We start from the raw sequence: 22,233 nt of genomic DNA on the forward strand, positions 1-22,233 counted from the left end.
GCCACTGGATCCACAAGACTTCCCACCCACTGGCCTGTGATCTTCCTGCATTCGGTGTCATTGCATGTGTTTCGTGAGTCTGAAGAGGACTTTATAGACTAGTATCGGACATATGGGCTAATATCGGACTTATGGACTTGATCTGGACTGGGCTGGGATGTTTTCTTAATGTACAATGACTCTTTATATAAAGCTCTTTCTTATACACACAGGCCTCCTTGGATTTTTTTCGCTAGTCTACTGGGGTGACCCAAGCGTTAAGACGTTGACCCTTGGGGAAGGAAAAAGCAGCATCTCTGTGAAAGCCAGAACAAAGGGCCAAACAAAAGCAACACAGGTTGCCTCAGGCCCTGAGATGGGACCCTCACCTGGAAGCCAGCCCTTTCCTCTTAAAAAACGGTCCTCAGCATTCTCAGGGACCTGAGCGGTTTGAAAAGTCCAGCCCCACTGGTGCTTCACAGCTACCGTTTCCCCGAAAATAAGACAGTGTCGTATATTAATTTTTGCTCCCAAAGATGCGCTAGCTCTTATTATCAGGGGTTCTCTTATTTGTCCATGAAGAAGAATACTGTGCACATTTTATTAAAGGAGACCTCGCACTTCCTGTCTGCCCCGGCTGCGCTGCGGCCAACAGTGAGTTGCACAGTGGCACCCGCCACTATGGTCCAGAGTGCAGAGTTACAGTAGCTTCGGGGGGGCCTTATTTTCGGGGGGATGCCTTATATTTCAGCGAGAGGCAAAACTGTAAGTAGGTCTTATTTTCGGGGAAACAGGGTACTCTCACCCTCTAACAACTGCTTGGTAAAAATCCCCAGGCTCACAAAGAGGATACAAAATGTATTTAATTCAATGGCATGTCACTACACAGCTTGGACAAGTCATTCAGTCTTCTGGTCAGTGTATTGCAGGGGCAGGGGGCGGGAGGGGGGTGCAGAGAAGAGAACTACTGTTGTGAATGCACAGTCAAATGGCTCTGGAGAAGGCCGAAAGCCCAGGCTGCTCGCCCACTGTTCAAACTCACTGTCTGACACCCGAGTCCAGCTATGGCGCCCAGTGCCCATGGCTTGTTGCTGCTGGGACTCCGGTGTCCAGTCTGAAGTCTGCAGTCGGACAGTGAGTTGTATATACAAGTATTAACCAAAGACTAAGTGGTTATCAGAAAGCTCCCAAGAGAGTACAGCCTAGCACTAAGGAGTTGGGGAGGGACAAAACCAAACTAACCCCAACACAAAACAAAACAACACAAAACAGAAAGCACACCTTCGTCTTAAAAAGAATCAAACGAACTGGACAGTTTCAGAAAAGTGATTGTAAAACACTAACGACGACGAGCAATCATCCTCAGAGCTGGCCCAGTTGAACCACCTAATTCGAAGTGCACTTTGTAATGTCTCCTGGGAGCTGCCCCTTTTCCCAGGAGACTGAAAAGCCTCAGGCAAGCGTCACTGGCTTCTGGGGATGTCTGTGTGTGTGTTTGTATGTTTGTGTGAGTGTTTTGTGTTTCGTTTTATTGCATTGCCAAGAGTGGATTTTTAAGAAAAAACACTACAAAGGTTTCAAAAACCCTATTTATTCTCTATCATCAAAAATAGCAACAGGGGGGCTTATACAACTTTTCGGAGTACCCACCAGTCTATTTTGTTTTTGTTTTGTTTTTTCTGTTTTTCTTAAAAAAAATAGAAGTTAGTTAAAGAAAAATGATCTGGTTCTTGTTTTGTTTGGTTGGTTTTTTTGTTGTTTTTTTTAAAAAATAATGTAAGGAAACACTTCATCGGAGAGCCAAGGATTCGTCAGAAATGTGTGGAGCGAGAAAGCGTCTTGGGTGGCCTCTCCGGCCTTGGCACGTCTGTTACTAAACTAGAAAGAGAATATACAGTACCAGTGTGTTTCCCCCACCTGCGTGGATCCAAGTGTTAGTGTGAAACCCATTATTGCTAGACCAGAGGGCGGACACCGGACGCCGCTCACAGAGGGTAAAACTGAGAGGCGGCTTCTGAGGACTGAATCTCCACCTGGGCCATTTTGAACTGGGTGCAGCGGAGCCACTTGCGGAGGGCCGCCAGGCTGGCGCTGCTCTGGCCCGAGCCGGGCAGTGCCCTTAGGCAGTGCTGGTGCACGTTGTTCTGAATAGCCTGCAGGCGGAGCTGGAGCCCGGCGGAGAGGTGCTGTGAAGAAGACACAGGGGTCAGGGGCCGTCTTCCCTCCCCAGTCCCCACCCCAGAAGCGCCCACCCACACTGCATCTGTTGGGCCCAAAGGAGCCACACCCTCACCCCTGGCCCGGCTAGGGCAGGGGAGGTGGGGTGGTGTAACACACCAGCACCTGCCCCTTGGGAGGGTCACCTGCTCCACTGAGTCAGTGCTGACTCCTGCCACCCTGTGGGACTCAGAGGGGCTCCCAGGCGGGGAGCTTTAGGAAACAGATGTCCAGGTAGCTGCCGAGGTGCCTCTGAGTTGGGTTCAAGGCACCTCCCTGGGGCCCAGCCACCTGATTTCAACCCTTCTGACTACGGGGAGCAGCCCCAACTGGCCTGCAGGTTGGAGTCCTCCCGCTCCATCCATGGGAGCACTCTCACCCCCTCTGATCTCGATGGCGCCCTCTGAAGGAGGCTCAGCTGCCAGTTGGGCCCAGGGGGTGGGGGTGGGGGCGGGAAGCCTTACCTTGATATTTGACTGTATCATTGGCAACCACATGGGTATCAACTGTGGGGAGAAACAGAGACCCGGTTAATATTGCCCGCGGTGCCCCAGTGCCTGGCACATCCTACCAGGAGCTCCCCCGGCAGACATGCCTACTGGGGGCCAAACCCTGCTGAGCTTGTGGCCTTTGTGGGTGCATCAGCGCCCGCGAGGGCCTGAAATGCCCACTTTTGAGTGGGTGAGAGGCTACTGGTGGCTCCCGGCACGGGGCATGACATGTGCGCTCAGCTAATCAAACCCTGGCTTTCTCCACGGGAGCGCTGGCTGGATCACCGAGCCCCTGAACGGAATGGGGACTCCATTTTCAGTGGTCATTCAGAAGCTGTGACGGCCAGAGCGCCCCGGCCACAGGGAAGCACAAGTCCCGGTTGTGTTCGGAAGGAGAGGCACAGCAAGGGCGGGTCAGACGGGTGAGGAGTGAGGCTGGCGGGTGGGGGATGGCAGACCGACCACCCACGGGCAGCAGGATCTGCTCCGGGGGATTAAGGTGCTCAAATGCAAGTCTGGGTGAAGGTGGGGGCCTAGCCCCTCCCTCTGCTGTGGCTCAGATCAGACCTCAGTCTCCTCTGAGACATGGGCCTTCCTGGGGGGCGACAGGGTGGGTGCCTGTCCGCATGCCTCCAGCTGCCAGCCCGCCTCTCTCAGCCAGCATTCAAGGATCTTGTACACCCAGCAGGCCAGGGCAGGGTGCAGGGCTCCCTACGGTGTGCTCCCCAGAGCTCTGACTTGGCAGGGTTTGGGTGGGGGTGAGTACGTAAGCTTGAGAATGCTGGTTTCCTGAATCCATTCCACCACTTCCCTTGCGTTCCTGCCGACCCTCTGCACCATGAGAGGAGTCGTCCACTTTTCCCAAGACGATCCTACCCACGGGCATATCAGGCAAAGACTGATGTCCTACCACGTGGAAGCGGCTCGTCTGTGAGCAGTGACATGCGCAGTCTTCTGCATGGGACTGGGGGTGTCACTGAGAGCAGACGCCGAGACGGAGGCCAAGTGACCAGCTAGGAAAGGTAAATCCCTAAGCACACATAGAAGAAGGGCTGGTGGCGCCCACAGAGGTGACAGGATGTAAGCGCCCCCGGCTCCCCCCCCCCCGCTCCCCCCCGTCAAAAAAAAAAGATTTACAGTTCTATTTTTAATTTTGAATGCCATGTCCAAGGGAGAAGGGGAGGGGAGTGGAGAGACAGGCATCAACCATGTTAGTCTGGTTTGGCCCGGTACTTGAGTAGTGCATTGCATCTCAGAGACGGATGTGCCGAGTCTGGACAGGAAGCGGCCCGGTAGAAGGGCATTCCAGGAAGACCTGAGCAAAGCTCAGAGGTAGGCTGTGGAGAGGGACAAGGGAGCTGAAGGGGTTCACATGACGCTGGCGTTCCCTGGAGCATCACAAGAAGAAAGTTCAGCAGAAAGCCTCTCCAGGCCACCCCAGAGGCTTGCCTGATCCCCACCAGGAGACTCGGCTTGTGTTCCCAATTCAGCACAAGTTCTGAGGAGGGCAACCCTGTCCGTCATGAGCACAACGGTGCTCCCAGAAGACCACGTGTGACTGCAGGCTGCCCACCGGTGAAGGAGGACGCCGCGGAGCACGTGACTGGCCTGGTGGGGAGGCTGCCTCGGTGGCCCGTGGGAGACCTGGGATGGAAAGGAACCTCTCCATCAGAGGCAACCGCTAGAGACGTGAGCACAAGACGGCTCTGCAGCGGGGTCTGGGAAGAAGAAGTGGCAGAGAGGTCTGGCCTGGGCCAAGCTATGGGAGCGGTAGCAGAGGCCTTATGGGATGGGGTGGTTCCTGGCTGGTCACAGTCTAGGCTGTTGGCCTCACGGAATCCGTCAGCACATCGTTGATGCACTCGGGGACACAATACATTGCATTTCTATTCCTGTGCTTGTTTGCAAGGGGGGGTCTGCTTTGACCATTCTGTGGGTGGCCCTGGCTTGTGGACTTGACCTCCCTGAGGTGTACGCCTACACATTCCTAAACACAGCTCCGAAGCAGCCAGCAAACGGGCTCCCTTGAGCACAGAGACTGTGTTTAGCTAACCGGATGAAAACTCAAATCAGCAGGAAATGACACTTTCTCCCGGCCCTCCCGCCCTCCTAGCCGGGTGGCAGGATGACAGTGGCTTGTTCCAGAGAAGGCCATGCTCTCGGGCCCGCAGGAGGACTGACTCATCTAGCCACTCTGCGCGGGAGAAAAACCAAACTACGCCACTCTCTCCTGCTGCTAATGGCATGTCCCGCAAACAGCACACCCGGGGGTTCCTCGTGCCGCAGAGACCCACGTTCACTGTTGATCTAGTGAACTCGGAAGCGGACATACATGCATCTTGACATGTGACCTCCCATGAAGATTCCTGAGAAGCTCAGGAAGGGAGGGGCTGGGAGCGCTGAGCACTTGGGGCTACGCGGGGATACCATTTCCCAACACGGTCTCTCGTCTTAGGGCCGATTTGAGGCAAGCAAAGGGAGCAGCGATATTGGTCTTGGAAGAGTTTGTGTGACTTCCCCATTGACGTACTGTGTGGCTATGTGATTCCAAAATATACTTGCCAGGGACTTTCGGGTTTGTGCTGTACAAATGACCTGACGGAAGACTTGAAGTTAACGGTCATGGTTATTGGATAGCGTTATATAATCCAGCTGTCATCCTATTTTAGGACTGCTAGTTTGACTTATTGAATAACATTCATGCCAGGTCACTGTTGCTAGTGGCTCTACAAAGCTGTCATTAAGAATTAGATGTAATTTTGTTTGGGGCTTTGTGATAGATAATGAAGTTGGCTGGCTTTCTTGCCTCTCCAGAAAAAAATATCCATAAAACTGCAGGATCTTAAAAAGAGAGAAAGAAATGTTTGCTTGTGTTTAACTAAAATACGAGTGACAGACTGTCCTCTGTCTTGTTTTTGATAGTCCAGGTCAAACGCCCTTCTGACTGAACGGGATTCATGTCGCTTCATGCCTGCTTCAACCCTCAGATTAAAATCGGTTGTCAAACCTGCGCTAGCTGGAACAACCAAACATCTGGATAAATTGCATGAAACGATGGTTTTCGGACCGGGTGCAACAGGCAATGAAGGATAGAGACCAGTGAAGGAGGAGAAACGAAAAGGTGGGCCCCACCCTCCATGCCAGGAAAGCGTTTCCAGGTGGAGGCTGGCAGTCTTTGTGAGTGCAGGAGATGGAGCGAAGCAGCCCAGGGGTCTAGAGCGTACAAGGCAGAATGCCGCAGGTGAGAGCTGCACCCAGAGAAAGGACTCTGAGGATCGGTCGCGGGTTCCCTGTGAGTCTTCAGCTGAGCACTGGCCAGGGCGCGTTTGTGAGGAGAAGACCAAGACCGAAGGGGAACCAACCAGAAAGATTAGTCGGCACAACCCCTGTGATCACACAGGGCCAGGGGAAGTTTCCGGTCCCACCAGTGCGACTGTGGGACCCTAGCTCAGAGAGCATGTGGGTGCGCACCTGAAAGGATGCTGCCTCCATGGGGAAGAAGTAACCCAGGAGATCCAATGGTGCCCTGACTCCAGCTCACCAAGTTTAACAGTCAAGGCTCAGAAGGATAACATGGTTTTTCAGTAATTTAACTATGTGACAGAATAATGTTTTAGCATATTTACAGGAATACAAAAATATCCAGTAGGCCAAAGGGTTACTTGCATAATGTCAGGAATTCAATAAGAAATTCCCAGGCATGCAATGAAGCTGGTTGGGGGGGGAGCGGGGTGGTGGTGGAGGCGGGTATGTGGCTCTTAATGAGGAAAAAAAGCCAATCAATAGAAGCAGACCCAAATGGACACAGATGGCAGAATTAGCAGAAAAGGCTATTACAAACACTTATATAATGACAGCCATTACGCAATGAATGATATTACATCATGATATCATATAATGGTGCTTCAAAAGCTTGCAGGAAAAGTATATTGTCTTTTACTTCCACTTCCCATGAACGTTCGAAGCATGCACATATAGTTATTATTACGATATCACAGTTATAGTCTGCATAGCACTGTAACTACATCTGAGAATTATCATAGCTATAATTATAGTCAAGAAGGTCGAGAAAATATTGAGCGCAAGTTGGAGGCAAAGAAAATATTACTTGAAGAAGCAAATACTAATAATTCTCCAGATGTAATGGAAACTATAGACCCACAGATGCAAGTTCAGCTAACCAAGCACATGACCCATGAAGAAAACTACACCAAGCCTGGTCATCTGCACACCAGTGCTGAAGAACAACCATAAAGAACCGCGCAAGAGGCATTACGTAGAGAAGAGCCCTAGGAATGACACCGAGTTCTTGCTGGAAATGAGGCACGCAAGCACACGGTGAGTCAGGGACATCCTGAGTACTGGGGGGGACTACCAACCTTTAATTCAATAACCAGTGGAAAAATATCTTTCAAAATTGAACCTGAAACTCCAACTTTGTCAGATTCAGACAGACATACTGAATGAATTCACTACCAGTGAACCGGTAGAAGAATTTTTAAAAGTCCTTTGAGGAAAATAAAGATGATCCCTCATGTGGGTAGATCTACACAAAGGAATGAAGAGCACTGGTGAACTGCAAGTCCACATGTGGCGATCATGGCAAAGCAAAGCAAAACCAGAGCGCTCGCTGCCAGTGAGCGGGTGGCGCCCACAGCAGCCCTGTGGGACGGGGTAGAACTGCCCCTGTGATTCCAGAGACGAAGACTCTTTACTGGAGTAGAAAGCCTCATCTTTCTCCCAAACGGCAATTCAAAGTATACGTAATTTTTTAAAACTCTCCTTAAAAATAATTTCCTGCTTACAGCAAAGATAGGAACAATGTTTTATAGAGTTTATGATTTATTTGGAAGTAAACAACAGTATCACAAAGCCTGGAGGTGAAAAGAAGTCGATTATTAAGGTTCTATAAGAAGTGGTATATTATTTATTACTTAAAGATAGATGGAAAGTTAATAATATATAGTATATCATCTAAAGTAACCGCTGAAACAATGAAAAACTAAGATGTACATGCTAATAAGCCATATTTTTTAAAAGCACCCATTTCTAAACAACGTAATAGTCAACATAATAGAACTGAATGAAAATCATACTATATCAAAATTTGGAGATATGCCTTATTACTTCAAAGTAAGGCTTTGAAGGAAATACATAGCACAAAACACCAAGACGAGAGAAGGAAGATTTCACATCACTGACCCAGGTTAACATCTTAAAAACTAGAAAAAGATGAGGAAATCACACACCAAACAGAATCATAAAAAATACTCAACTGATGCAAAATAATGCAAAAAATGAGCGAATAAAGAACAAACACTACATGGGAAATAAAGAAAACAAGTCACATGATGACAAATTTAAATGCACTAACACGCAAACCACATTAAATAACAACGATCTAAAATCCCCAAGAACACAGGAGGGATCGCCAGGTTGGATTTAGAAACAAAACAATAACAGTAGCAGAGCAATATACTCTTTATCAGCATTTAAAATAGTCAAATATAACTTAATGCATAACAATCTGGCCCTCCTAGGGACAAGGCTGACAAACATGCTAGGTCTGCACTTGGAACACTATGAACAGTTAAATAAGGCAAAAATAAATGGAGATAAAACATCGTATTCCTGTATCAGACAACTTGACATTATCGAGATGTTATTTTTCCCCAAATTGAACTATTTATGCACTGGAATCCCAATCCGATTACCAGTAGGCTTTTTTGTAGAATTTTAGCAGCTTATTTTACAATTTATCTAAAATGCAAAGGACCCAGAATAGTCAAAACAATTTAGAAAAAGAGAAACAAGTTTAGAGAACTAGTACTGCTGATCTCACTACGCAGTGTAAAGCTACAGAAATCTAGACAGTGTAGTAAAATGATAAAGAGATCAGTGAAACAGAATAGGGAGTACAGAAATATATATATACCGTTCATTCATTTTGTATGGCAATGCAAAGCAATTCAATGGAGAAAGGACGTATTTTCAACAAATGATGCCAGAACAACTGGACATCCCTCTGTCCCAAACTCCATCCATACTTTAAATCATATTAAAAAAAAGCTCAAAATGAACCAAAGACTTAAAGAGAAACTCTTCGGGCTCTCAGATTAGACATCCATAGACACAGTTCCGATATGACATCTAGCACAATCCACAAAATAAAAAACTGTTAAATCTTTATAAAAATTTAGAACATCTGCTCTTTGAAAGACAATGAACAACAAGCCAAAGGAAAGTGTTGCAATCTGCAAGGTCAGTGGTTTAAAACCACCAGCCGCTGCAAGGCAGCAAGACCAGGCGTTCTCCTCCCGTAAAGAAGCACAGTCTCAGAAACCCCCAGGGGCGGTTCTACCTGTCCTACAGTGTCACTACAGGTCAACATCGACTTGATGGCCGTGAGGATTTTTTGGCTTTTGTTTGGTGGTGATGGGTAAGGATCCCTGGTGGTGTAGGCGGTTACATACTGGGGTGCTAACTGCCAGCGCAGCAGTTAGAAATCAACAGGGAGAAAGATGGGGCTTTCTACTCCGGGAAAGATTACGGTCTCAGAAACCCCCAGGGGCCGTTCTACTCTGTCCTGTGTGGTTCACTCTCGGTTACTGAGTTCAGTTGGGCTGAGTCATGGTGGTGGATAGTGACCAAGATCGGAGAATCATCAAGACTGGACAAGGTACAAGGAGAGACAAGAAAAAGAATCTGTGAGATGGAGAGGGAGGAGGGAAGAGGAGGTAAAAAGATAGAGAAACCAAGTGCCTATTTACTTATTGATTTTTTTAAAAAATCTCACTGATAAGCAGAACCAACCGGGCGGTGTTTCATCCTGTTGGACATCTACTCCCTATTAGTTGGAAGCTACTCAATGATAACAAAAAGCAAGTATGTTTCTGACATCTCTGAGGAGATGGCCCTTAGATTATTCTCAGACACTGGGTAATGATCTAGAGTAGTAACGGTTGAAACAAAATTTAATTTCTCTTAGAAAAAAAAATCATCAGCTACCATGTCAATTACAAAGCTTATTACAACCTGCAATCTGCAGATGACACAACCTTGCTTGCTGACAGCAAAGAAGACGTGAGGCCCTGACTGCTGAAGATTAAAAGAAATGACAAGTGTTGAGTTTGGATTATAACTCACTGTGAAGGACACAGCTCACAACTGGACCCATGGACAGGGCCATGATGAATGGAGGAAGAATGGAAATGGTCCAGGACATCATTTTCCTTGCATTCACAAACCAACACCCATGAAAGCAACAGTTAGGAAATCAAACGGTGCACTACCGCCTTGGGCAAATCTGCTGCAAAAGACCACTTTAGCATGTTAAACTTGTACAGTTCTGCTTGACGTGATTGAACTATGGAATGATCCGATATAGGTATTAACTCCCACTGAATAATAAAAAATTAAATAATATAAAAATAAGGAGTAAGAAAGAAATGACCACCCGCAATATTAAAAAGCCAGAGAAGGAGAAGAAGAAAGAAATGTTAAAAAGCAAGAAATGTCACTTGGAAGACTGTTATACCTGACCCAAGCCATGGTGTTTCCAATCAACTCATAAGCCTGAGAACCCCAGACAAAGACTAAGGAAGGGAGAGGAACGGGTGCCTCTGAATGATGGTGTTGGTGAAGAGTCCACAATGGACTTCCAGAACCAATCTGCCTTGAAAGAAATCCAGCCAGCAGGCTCCGCCGCTGTCAGGATGGTGAGACTCTGACTCACATACTGCGGACACGCTCTCAGGAGGGACCAGTTTCTGGAGAAGACTGTCATGTTTGGTAAAGCAGAGGGGGACCCAACAAGGGAAAGCCCTTCAAGGAGATGGAATGGCTCCGTGGCTGCCGTCATGGGCTGAGACACAGCAATGGCAGTGCGGATGGGCAGACTCGACCCGGCAGCACCTAGCAGTAGCCACCGCCCACCTAGCCAATCACCTTGTTCTTCAGTTTTCTGGAGATCTTTGGCAAGAGGATGTACCAGATCACTTTCAAATCGACTTTTCCTCGGTGACAGTCTCATGACTGCTTGTGCTCCATTTCGTTGGACATCTTTGACCCAAGTAAAGTTCACAGTGGAAGGGACCAAGGGTAAAAAGCAACCAACAACTATTTGGCAAAGCATCGTTGTAGGAGCCTGAATTCTCCAGCCCCCCAATCCAGCTATGGAAGTCATCTACAGCAGTCTGTTTTCCCCCCTTGGCAAGTACGTTCCCCATCCGTTCCTGGCAGTGTGGCCTAGAAAAGTTGTAAGGTCTTCCTACCTTGACGAAAATGGTTGAGTTGCATTCTTGCAATGCCTCCATTAAACTAATCACGTGGAGACACACCATCTCGACCATCTGAAACAACAAAGATGAAGATTCGTGTCACTCCCCGAAAAGTGGAACCTTAGCCACTGAGCACCCAAGGGCCCTGTGTCCCGCCCAGCGCCAGTGAGGTCTTCCTGCGCCATGGCCAGAGGGGACCACACACGGAGTGGTGTTTGCCTGTCTCGGAAGCGTTAAACTAGAAGTTCTGCTCATTGTGGAGCAAGGCGGCCCTGCAATTGTCAGCTAATAAGTGCAACAGAAATGGTGTTGCTCTAAGAACATCCTACGGCTGAAATTTAGCCACCCCAGCAGAAGCTCTGGTGACAAGAGTGGGTATGGGTTGGCCTGTTAACCTCAAGGTCAGTGGTTTGAAACCGCCAGCTGCTCTGAGGGGAAAAAGACAAGGCTTTCCACTCCTGTGAAGAGTTACAGTCCTGGAAACCCCGAAGGGCATGTCTACTCGGTCCCCATGGGCTTCCTATGAACCAGAATCGGCTCCTAGAGCCGTGAGTTTTCGGAGAGTCAAGGGTTTACCTGTCTGCTTCATATGGTTTAACGAGATTCTCAGAATAAAACAAATTCAAATGGGTGCTTCACCTGTGTACAAAATTCATTTGTGACACATTCCTGTGTGGCATCATGCTTTTACAAAGTTCGTGGGCAACCAACTCCTTTCTAACAGGCGAATGAGCAAGAGAGATGTCGAGATGAGGCAGTATCGGTACCAACGAGCCAATGGTACTATAAGGAACGTCTTCAGTCTCGAGCCTAAGTTTAAGATCTGAAATTCACCTTTAGATGAAAGTTCTTTAGTTCTGGAATCTGGGAGCCTGACAACACAATGATCTCCACTCCAGAAGGGTTTGCGAAGAATCTTCACTTGAATTTCCTTCATGGCGAATTCTTCACATACAGAGCTGCTTTACAACATCGACGCCAGGAAACACCAATAAACAACCAGCTTCACTAAAGTTATATGAAAAAACTTCTTAGACTCAGGGTCAATCGGTTCTTCCCGGTGGCCTGTTTCTCAAGGAGACCTGGAGGCGTCCCTCTTCGAAGGTCCTCATAAAAAACTCAATCACTGCCAGCGGAGTCGATTCCGACTCTCGGGGACCCGACAGGACAGGGCAGACTGCCCATGAGTTTCTGAGACGGTCACTCTTTATGGGAGAGTAGAAAGCCTCGTTTTTCTTCCAGAACTGCTCAGAAATGCCAAAAATAGTGTGAATCTCACTCTAAGCTTTGGACTTGATCAAACCAAAGCAACACCTTCAAGAGAGACGTTTCGTTTCCCTTAGATCGGGGAAACAAGATGATTTTTACTCAATGTCCTGTCTACACTGCTTTCCCCGGAATGCCTGGGGCACAAGAACACCTATTGGTCATGTAACAATTCGTCAATTGGATCAACAACGTCCCACCGAAGGCCTTTACCAAGCAGACACGTCTTTGGAGCTCCCACCCCACCCCACCCTCACTCCCACCCCCCCACCACTGCCCCGGAGAGGAGAGCTGCTTCCTGTACTCACCACTTTGTTGTGGGCCATGAGTTGAAGGATGCTGGGGGTGACCCTGCTCCAGAACTCGAGCGCGGTCAGGATGGCCGTGAAGCTGAATTCGTTCTGATTCTGCACACTGGTAGCGACGGCGCTCTGCTCACAGTAGACCGTCCAGAGCTGAGCAAAGATGAACGCGTGGAAGAGGGAGCACATGTGCAGTACAGAGGTCTGAGGGGGAAGAAGATGGGCAGCTGTGAAGCCCTCATTGGGGGTGGGGGGTGGGGTGCAGGGCTCCATGGAGCGGCTGGGAGCCTCCCCTCCAAGTGGTCCGAGGCTGAGCGACTCAGCGCCAAGTTACCAACTCATGATTCATCACCTTAAAGCAATCTGCTCTCGGCTCAGGCAGTGGGAGTTGCTCTGAGAACAAAGCCTCTCTTCGAAGAGAAGGCACCTTCAATTGCAGAATAAATCTACCCACCCCCTGCCCTTTGACTGAAACTAACATTCCCACTCCCAAACTCGATTCGGCGGACTAATCGTGGCACCATTTTAAGGCGGTTCTTCATCTGTAGAATGGGGTGCCCTCCTCACAGAGCTGTGGCTAGGCGTCACTAGGGTGATGCAGACGACAGCCTGGCCCAGCACTTCACCAGCGTCCTATCAGAACCAGCAGGGGCAACAGGACGTACTCTAGTATGAACTGAGTCGGCCCCAACGACGTGCCATGCGTTCGCGGATCCCCTTCCAAGTCTCAAGGCATCGCATCTATTTCACAGTGATGAAAACAACACTCGGCAAGGCCAGGTAACTTGCCTGTAGCTGGTGTTGTTAGGTGATCTGATGCCTCATGTGGTTTCACTTCAGAGGCCCTACGTACCTGCACCATCCTCACAATTGTTCTTGGGTTTGAGCCCACGGTTGCCAGCAGGGTGTCATCAATCCATTGCATCCAGAGCCTTCCTCTTTTTCACTGCTCCTCCACATAATTATAGCTACATAATTTCATGTCAACTTGATAAACAGAATGGTGGGGTGGAGGTGAGCCTGTCAATCAGGCCACAGCCTGATGATGCTTCCTTGTGGGTGTGGCCTTCTCATGAGGATGCTGGGAACTTCCTCCCTTTCTCCCAGGGGGAGGGCCACGCCCCCTCTCTGCTTTACCTTCCTGTTGTGCAGCCACACGGAGAGCTGGAAGAGCCAGTGCTGGATTGGATCCACAAGATTTTCCACCCACCAGCCTGTCATCTTCCTGCATTCAGCATCACTGCATGTGCAACGTGAGTGTGAAGAGGAATTTATGGACTGGTATCAGATGTATGGGCTAATATCAAACTTAAGGACTTGATCTGGACTGGGCTGGGCTGTTTTCTTAATATACAATTGCTCTTTGATATAAAGCTCTCTCTTACACATAGGTGAGTGTTCCTGGATTTGTTTCACTAGTCAACCCAGACTAACACACCGCACATGGTGTCCTTCTCCAGGGACTGGTCTCTCCTGATGACTTGCCCAAAGTACATGAGACAAAGTCTCACCATCCTTGCCTCTAAGGAGCATGCTGGCTGTAATTCTTCCAAGAAAACCTGTTTGTTCTTTTGGCAGTCCATGGTATTTTCGGTCTTCTTCGCTAGCACCACAATTCAAACCCATCAGTTTTTCTCTGAGCTTCCTTATTTAATGTCAAACTTTCACATGGGTATGAAATGATTGACCATATCATGGCTTAGGTAGGCACTCCTTAGTCCTCAAAGGAACAGAAAGTCCTTGATTTTCAACACTTTAAAGAGGCCTTGTGTAGATAATCTATTACCCAATGCAATGTATTGATTACTCTTTTGACTGCTGCTTCCACCAGCATTGATTGTAGAGCCACAGGAGATAAAATCCTTGACAACTTCGATCTTCTCTCGGTTTATCATGTTGTTATCACCTATTGGTCCAATTGTGAGGATTCTGATCCTCTTTACAGTGAGTTGCAATCCCTACTGAAGGCTGCCGTCCTTGATCTTCATCAGCAAGTGCTTCAAGTCCTCCTCATTTTCAGCAAGCCGGGTTGTGTCATCTGCATATCAAAAGTTATTAACAAGACTTCCTCCAATCCTGATGCTTCATTCTTCTTCATATAATCCAGCTTCTTTGATTATTTGGTCAGTATACAGTTTGAACAAATATGGTGAGAGGATATAACCACGATGCACACCTTTTCAGACCATGCAGTATTCCCTTGTTCTGTTCACACAACTGCCTCTTGATGCAGGTACAGGTCCTGCATGAGCACAATGAAGTGTTCTGGGATCCCTATTCTTCTCTAGACTATCCATAGTTTGTTATGATCCACACGGTCGAATGCTTTGGCACAGTCAATGAAACACAAGTAAACATCTTTCTGGTACTCTCTGCTCTCAGCCAAGATCCATCTGACATCACCACATCATCAGTGACATCACTTGTCCCATGTCCTCTTCTGAATCTGGGCTGCACCTCTGGCAGCTGTCAATGTGCTGCTGGCATCATTGTTGGACGATCTTCAGCAAAAATTTACTGACGTGTGATATCAATGATATTGTTCTATAATTTGTGCATTCTGTTGGGTCACCTTTCTTTGGAATGGGTGGGTACAAATATGGATCTCTTCCAGTCAATTGGGCAAGGAGCTGTCTTCCAAATGTCTTGGCATAGATGAGTGAGTGCTGTCAATACTTCATCAGCTTTTTGAGATATTTTAATTGGTATTCCACCAATTCCTGAAGACTGATTTTTTTTTTGCTAATGCTTTCAGTGCAACTTGGACTTCTTCCTTCAGTACTATTGGTTCTTGATCACATGCTACCTCTTGAAATGACTGAATATCAACTAATTCTTTTTGGTGCAGTGACTGTCAACTTATTCCATCTTCCCTTGATGCTTTCTGCATCCTTCAATATTTTGTCCATAGAATCTTTCAAGATGGCACTAAGGCTTAGCGTTTTTCTTTAGTTCTTTCAGTTTAAGACATGCTGAGAGTGATTTTCCTGGTTGCTTTTCTAACTCCAGGTCTCTGCACATTTCATTATATTTGACTCTGTCTTCTTGAACTACCCTTAGAAATGTTCTGTTCAGTTCTTTAACTTCATCATGTTTTCCATTTGCCTTATCTACTCTATGATTAAGAGCAAGTTTCATAGTCTAATGTTACACCCAATTTCTTTTTGTTTCTTTATTTTTTTATAATCATTTATTGGGAGCTCTTACAGATAGAACATTTCATAGTTCAATCACATCAAGCAATGCTGTACAATTGCTACCACAATCAGTTTCAAAACATTTTCTTTCTTCTTGAACTCCTTGATATCAGTTCCCCTTTATCCCCTCCCTCCCCCATCATTCCCCCCAGGAACCCTTATTTCTTTTTTTTCCTATAGTAGTTTTTTGGGGGGTTGGGGTGGGGTTGGTCATATCTTACACAATCCAATATATCCATTTCTGTTGTTCGATCCCATTGAGTGGGGTTATGTAGTCATCAATGCTATCAGCTCCCTATCCCCACCCCACCCGCACTATCTCTCTTCCTGTACCTTCAGGGACCCATTACTCCTGTTACTGTTTCTGATGGGTTATCTATCTTGGCTTTCATATACTGAACAATCTTAAATATACAAATGAACATTCACAAATCTAACATGATTAACAAGGAAAAATCATAGTAGTAAGGGGAGGAAATATTAAAGAACTAGAGGATAGTTATGTGGTTCATCAGTGCCACACCACTCCCTGGATTTATCATCCCTTCTGGGTGGCCCTTCTGAGAGGGACTGTCCAATTATCTTACAGGAGGTGGGTTTCAGATCTCCACTACATCCATGCCCCTTCACATCGATTTGGTTGCTTGTTTTTGAATTTCGGATACCTCTTCTTGTTGACACCTCATGATCACACAGGCTGGTGTGCTTCTTCCATGTGGACTTTGTTGCTTCCCTGTTAGATGGCCGCTTGTTTGACTACAAGCCTTTAAGACTCCAGACTCAGACTCCAGACACTGTATCTTTTGATAACTGGGCACCATCAGCGTTCTTCATCACATGTGCTTATGCACCTCCTTTGTCTTCAGTGATCACTGACATCCACTTTCATCCTTCCTTTATTTCTGTCTTTTGAATGACCTTTTGATTTCTTCATGTGTGATGTTCTTGATGCCATCCCACAGCTCATCGGGTCTTCTGTCATTACTGCTCAATGTGACAACTCTGTTCTTGGGATGTACTTGAAATTTGAGTGGGATATATTCAAATCATCTCTGGGGCCTCATGGACTGATTTTCATTTACTTCAACTTCAAACTGAACTTGCATATGAGCAATTTCTAGCCTGTTACACAGTCAGCCTCTGGCCCTTGTTTTAGCTGCTGATGCTGTGCTTGACCATTGTTTCTTCCCACAGATGCAGGAAATTGGACTTCTGTGTATCACATCTGGAGAAGGCCACATCTAAATTGCCTTTTGTGTCGTTGGATAAAGGTATTTGTAATGAGGAAGTTGTTGATCTTGCAAAACTCTATCCGGTGATTCCCCAGCTTCAATTCTAGTGCCAACCATATTTTCCACTTTCCCTTCCTTTCTGTTTGCAACTTTTGCATTTCAATCGACAACAACCATGAAGATTGCATGTTTGATCAATTTCAAACTTTCCTAAAGTCACACAAGGTTAGGGACCAAACAGATCTGGGCTGGGATGTTAGGGAACTGACTGCCCAATTCCTTCTTGCAAAAACAGCATTCAGTTCCTTTGGAAGCGTGTTCTATTTTAGCTCGCAGTTTACTCACCCTTTCTTAAATCTCAGCTGTCATCAAACCCACTGTGACCTCCCACTGTGACCTACTGGGGAGGGTCTGGGGCTCCTCTTGGCTGATTAGCACCCATGTGTCCTGTGATGGCTCATAAGCAATGCCTGTCCTCGGTATACTTTATTGACTTAAGCACATCATCAGTGTCTACAATTTCCAAAAGGCTTCTATATCGATAAATCCAATTTATCCTTCAGTGAGCCTCCCAACCGACTCTCTTGTTTTCATTTTGGGTATTCATGTATCTCTAGAGATTTGAGTTGAAAAAAATGAAGAATTGGAGTAGCGATGTTCCCTCCACTTCCTCTCTGGTCCTAAAACCCAACTGACTGCCGACTCTCTTGGGTTTTTATTCCAAATGATATGTCAACCCTTTTCTTTCCCTTCATTATTTTGAAGCAGAAATGCCTAGGAAACTAACCCTTGCTGGTCTCCATAATTTATCCTCATCAAAGTAAGCTGCAAAACAATTTGGGGGTGGGGTTGGGGTGGTGGAACTAAAGGTATCCTGGGAATTTAAACAACTTTAAATAAGGCATTAGCCCAGAGTTGATTTCCTAACCTCCACAGGAGGGCAGGTGATAAGATGCATTTTCTTCTCAGAGGAAACATAATTGGCTGATAAGGGTTTCCATTAGCAATTTCGATGCATATGGTCTTAATCTTGCGGGCATCACTTACCTTTGATTGCTCTGGAAATCCAATCAGGATGACAATGAGATGGTCTGCAATGTGGGAGCCTGCGTCCAGAGGGATGGGCAGGCAGGGAGCGGAGGCATTTGGACACACTGCATTATGAGTGAGCGAACCCAGAAGCAGCCACGACAACAGACGGATGTGGGAGACACACTCGATGAATTCTTTAGGCCTGTTAGAGAAGAAAGAAGTTTCAAAGAGGATTTCGTGTTTCCTGTCTCATTGGGTACTCAGTCAATGCTCACTGAAGGAAGGGATTACAGAGTGCTCCCGTGGGCAATTACAGAAAATAAAATGCCAAGGCAAGAGAGCGCCAACAAAAATGATGTTTGTGTTGTTTCTCATTTTAAGCCTGGGTTTGAGCTGCTTGAGCAAATAGCAGCCTTTGGTGACATAAGCTGAAATATTCGGCCTCATTCTCCCACACACCTGGGTGCCTCTCTCACTAGCTTCTCTTTCTAAATGCTTTACCCGTTCCTCTTGTTAAAAAGTCCTCTGACATCCCCAGAGAGGAGAAAAAGAGGGACTATGTACAGCCATCTGTGTCCCTGATCCCTGGTGAGTTTCTCCACCTGACCTTCTCACCCCCAACCGCCACACCTTGCCTCAACCAGGAAGGCCAACCACACAAAAGCAGAGGCTCAAGCCCTTTCTAAGTTGCCAACTGAACTATCACCAGGCGACTTTAGCTATCCCCTCCCCTTCTTCCGCCTCACTTACAGAGAGGATCAGGGCATCACACATTCTTGCAATCTAATGGTTTCCCCTCTGCTTCTGTTTGGTTCCAGCTGTACCCTAAGCTCCTTGAAGGCAGAGTCCGTGAAAGTGCTCAATAAAGGACTATTAAATTAAACAGTTGACATAAGAAATTACAGTGACCATTCTAGGCTAGGGGTTTCACCATCCATTACAATGACTGAGGAGTTTATTCCAGACAAGTGTCTTTTGTTGGCCATGTGACGCTGAGCGCTTGTCAGCAGGAAAGTGTGCAGAGGGACTTTGATTTCCATCTTCTTAAACAATCATATTCTACCTCCATATGCCTTACCTAGAGTCATCTGCTCTGGCTGAGCCCTGGGAAACTCCTCGCCATGTCTGCTTTATGTACACTCATTCTTGGGGGGTCTTACCCTTGCTGCATTGCAGAAGGAGGATGATAGAGCCAAGGCAGATACCGAATTACAGCCTTATTATCTCTGTGGTTGCCCCTGGAGATCTCCATGGCTGCAACCTGGGCCAGCCCGACTTTGAGGTGCCCTCCAAATGTATCTTCATGCAGCGGCTGCGAACAGGCCTTCATGTGGTTCTGCAAAAACCAAATGGCACATTAAATTTTTCCAAAGTGCCTGGAGATGTTCCAGGTCACTCTTGAAGAAGATCAGGTTGCCATTTCCCCTCCACCACCACTCTTCTACATTCAGTGGTTTCTCACGGCTCTTGGGATAAAGAAGGGAAAAGGGGGGGAAAGCATCCTTAGCATTGTCTAGACTGCCCGGAACAAAGGAGCAGCTAGAGGCTAGCTCCTATGACCTCCGCCCCGAAGGCTTGCATCCCCATGGCTCAGCTCAGCCCCACCGCTCGCCGTGGTCCCTCCCACCCCGGTCTTCCCTCATGCTGTTTTCTCCATCTAAATCCTCACCCAATATTGCTTCCAATAACTCCTCAAGTGCCTTCACCCAGTAACTACTCAAGCATCACTTCCGTGAGGATGCCTTCTCTAACCTCCTCAGATGGGTCAAATTTTCCGGTTAGAGGATTTGCATGTCAGGGTCAGAATGATACTTTTGTTTGCATGACACTTGGATCAAGTTTGCCTCCCCTGCTAGGTTATATATTAAAGAGGGCAGCTACTCGGTCTATTTTTTGTTTAGTGTTGTGTCCCTACAGTAGTGTCAGATACATCGTGGGTGCTCAATACATATTTGTTGAATTAATTCACACCGATTTATCCGCTCAGGGTGACAGAGAAGGAAGAGCCTTGCATGAGGAGTGAAGAGACCGAGGTTCCGAGTCAGCTTGGCCCTAACTAGTTTCCGGGCTTTGGACAAGCCACTTGCCACTGTACTTTGCCAATCTGTTTCCAAAACCATGAGAGCATGGCTGGGTTTTGCTTGCGTTCCCAACCATGTGCTCATCGTGGGTCCCTTTGATGATCTTTTCCCGTGTTTTGAACGTGTCTCTAAAACAAGCTAAAAACGTGAAAGGTATAACTGTTTCTTCTTCTTTTGCATCACCCTCACCTAAGAGCGGGTAGCCTGCTTCAGCAGTGAGTACCCAGTGTCCAATTCAAAGCAAGGGAGATTGCTTCGGAATTCTTTGAGCTAGACGTCATGAGAAAAGATCAGTTCCAATATCGGGTCTACTTGCTGCTTGACATTTGCAAATCTACCACGGTGCCAAGCAACCGACACTCGGGTCATCTGAGCAGAGTCTGAAAACTGAGGTCAGCAGGGAGGGGACCCTATTTGATGAGCTGATGGACTTCTAGGATCACTGGATTCCCGTGTGTCATAAAGAAATCAGTGAGTGCGAGGTTGTGATTTGGCTGCTCCTTGGGCCGTGTTGAGATTCCCTTCTGCCCTCTCGCCAGGGCCTTCTTCAAATCTCTTAGATCATCAATCTTTGAGCTCCCTACTCAAATCATGGTAGGACAGGTGACTTGCATCAGCACGTCAGTCCACCCTGCAAGGCAATCAATAAGCTCAACCGCCTCACTTGGATTTTGCCCAGATGCAAATAGAATTTTGTTCTCTCTCCTTTAAAAAAATTTTATTTGAAGAAGAAGACCACTTCAACGCAGATTAAAGACAATAAAGGGCTTATGTCTGTGTAATAGGCCTTTTGACATACAGAACACCCACTCCTCACTTAGCCACATGGTTAGGCTCCAAAGACAAAGTCGTTATGTGAGAATGGAGAATGACCACATCAGAGCACAACGTGGAGGATGACATCACCATGACTGAACTGCGGAATTACGTCATGATCGTGGCCCAGCCAAGTTGACCCACGGCCTCACCCATCACAACCAGTCTTTGGTGCCTGCTACTGCCAGACGTATGCCATCCATGCACAGAACAGGCAGGAACTGAGTGTTTTGCTACCATCATAAATGTGAATGCCAGGGAATGAGATGGTTGATAAGGGAGGATTAGATGTGTTTCACATCAAACCTAACAACAGGGTAGCTGTTAATAGATTTATTTTGCAAATGAGCAAATGGAGGCTCCGAGCAGCTAAAACAGTGCTGTGGGATTTAATGCAAAGGGAATGGGCTGGAAGTCACTACAATCTTTAGCGGCTGACCTCACGACCTCAGAGGGAGACTCTGAGCACAAGGCTCGGCCACTGCAAGCCTGTGTCCACCTTTGCAAGATGAGAAGCACACCTTCAGAGGGGGATTCTGGGGGTTCCCTTGCTCCTTTCGCTCTTTGCTGAGCCGGGACCCAGTTGGTGCAGACTCCCCAATCAGGAGCTCATTCTGCAGTGCCGGGTGCCTTCACCAGGTGACAACGGATGCCCCTACCATCTGCTTACTTCTCTAAGGGTCCCTCTGGCCTTTGTCGGCCTTAGACGTGGAGGGACGAAAGCCTTCTTACCTTCAGCTTGGTGAGCGTGTGCATGTCAGCCATGAAATCCAGCACTTCGCTGATGTACTGCCGCATGCACTCCATCGCCGCCGTCCCACACTGAAACACAGGGGACACTGCTGGGTCTCCATGGGAGGGACGCCTCCCCTCTTGGCCATCCTCCAGGGATTGTCTCTCCGTGATGTCACGCTGCTGACTACTGACTTGTTTCATTCCCTGAATCTCTCACTCACACCATTATCCTCAGCATTACTCTCTGATGGTTTGCATGGGCTAGTTTGGACAGAAGTCTCAGAAAGGTATGTGGTGGAGAGCTGGGGGCTAACGAAGACCTAAAGGGAGAGGGGTTAAGGTGCTTTTTGGCTTGTCTTTTTTTTCTAGGTGGGTAATCACTGATAGCCTGTTGGCTTGTTTTTAAACTGCTTGTCATTCACGGATGTCGTCGATGCAAAGCCACTAATAACAGAGTTCTTGTGACTTGGGAGGGTTCGTACACCTTGGTTACGCATTGCACTGTTAACCACTAGGTCAGCAGCTTCAAATCACCGGCTGCTCCCAGGGAGAAAGCGAGGCACCCAACTCCCATAAAGAGCTACAGTCTCGGAAACTCATAGAGTG

At 47.3% G+C, this 22,233-nt stretch overlaps 1 protein-coding gene across 10 annotated transcripts in view; it reads right to left on the reverse strand.

Annotated features, from left to right (window-relative positions):
- Positions 1-1,698: 1,698 nt before the first annotated feature.
- The window catches only part of UNC79 (unc-79 homolog, NALCN channel complex subunit), a 299,617-nt gene continuing 279,082 nt past the window's right edge, over positions 1,699-22,233 (reverse strand). For all 10 annotated transcript variants that reach the window (XM_045288090.1, XM_045288086.1, XM_045288091.1 and 7 more), the window contains 7 exons: positions 21,625-21,714; positions 19,156-19,331; positions 18,011-18,197; positions 12,541-12,738; positions 10,961-11,038; positions 2,661-2,702; positions 1,699-2,165 (listed from right to left, as the gene is read on the reverse strand). In XM_045288090.1, coding sequence (XP_045144025.1) covers positions 1,965-2,165; positions 2,661-2,702; positions 10,961-11,038; positions 12,541-12,738; positions 18,011-18,197; positions 19,156-19,331; positions 21,625-21,714 — 972 coding nt within the window. In that variant the 3' untranslated portion in view covers positions 1,699-1,964. The remainder of the gene's footprint in view (positions 2,166-2,660; positions 2,703-10,960; positions 11,039-12,540; positions 12,739-18,010; positions 18,198-19,155; positions 19,332-21,624; positions 21,715-22,233) is intronic.

This window comes from Echinops telfairi, unplaced genomic scaffold, assembly GCF_000313985.2.
Source record: "Echinops telfairi isolate 266 unplaced genomic scaffold, ASM31398v2 ScPeMD7_18;HRSCAF=68, whole genome shotgun sequence".
Lineage (NCBI taxonomy): Eukaryota > Metazoa > Chordata > Mammalia > Afrosoricida > Tenrecidae > Echinops > Echinops telfairi.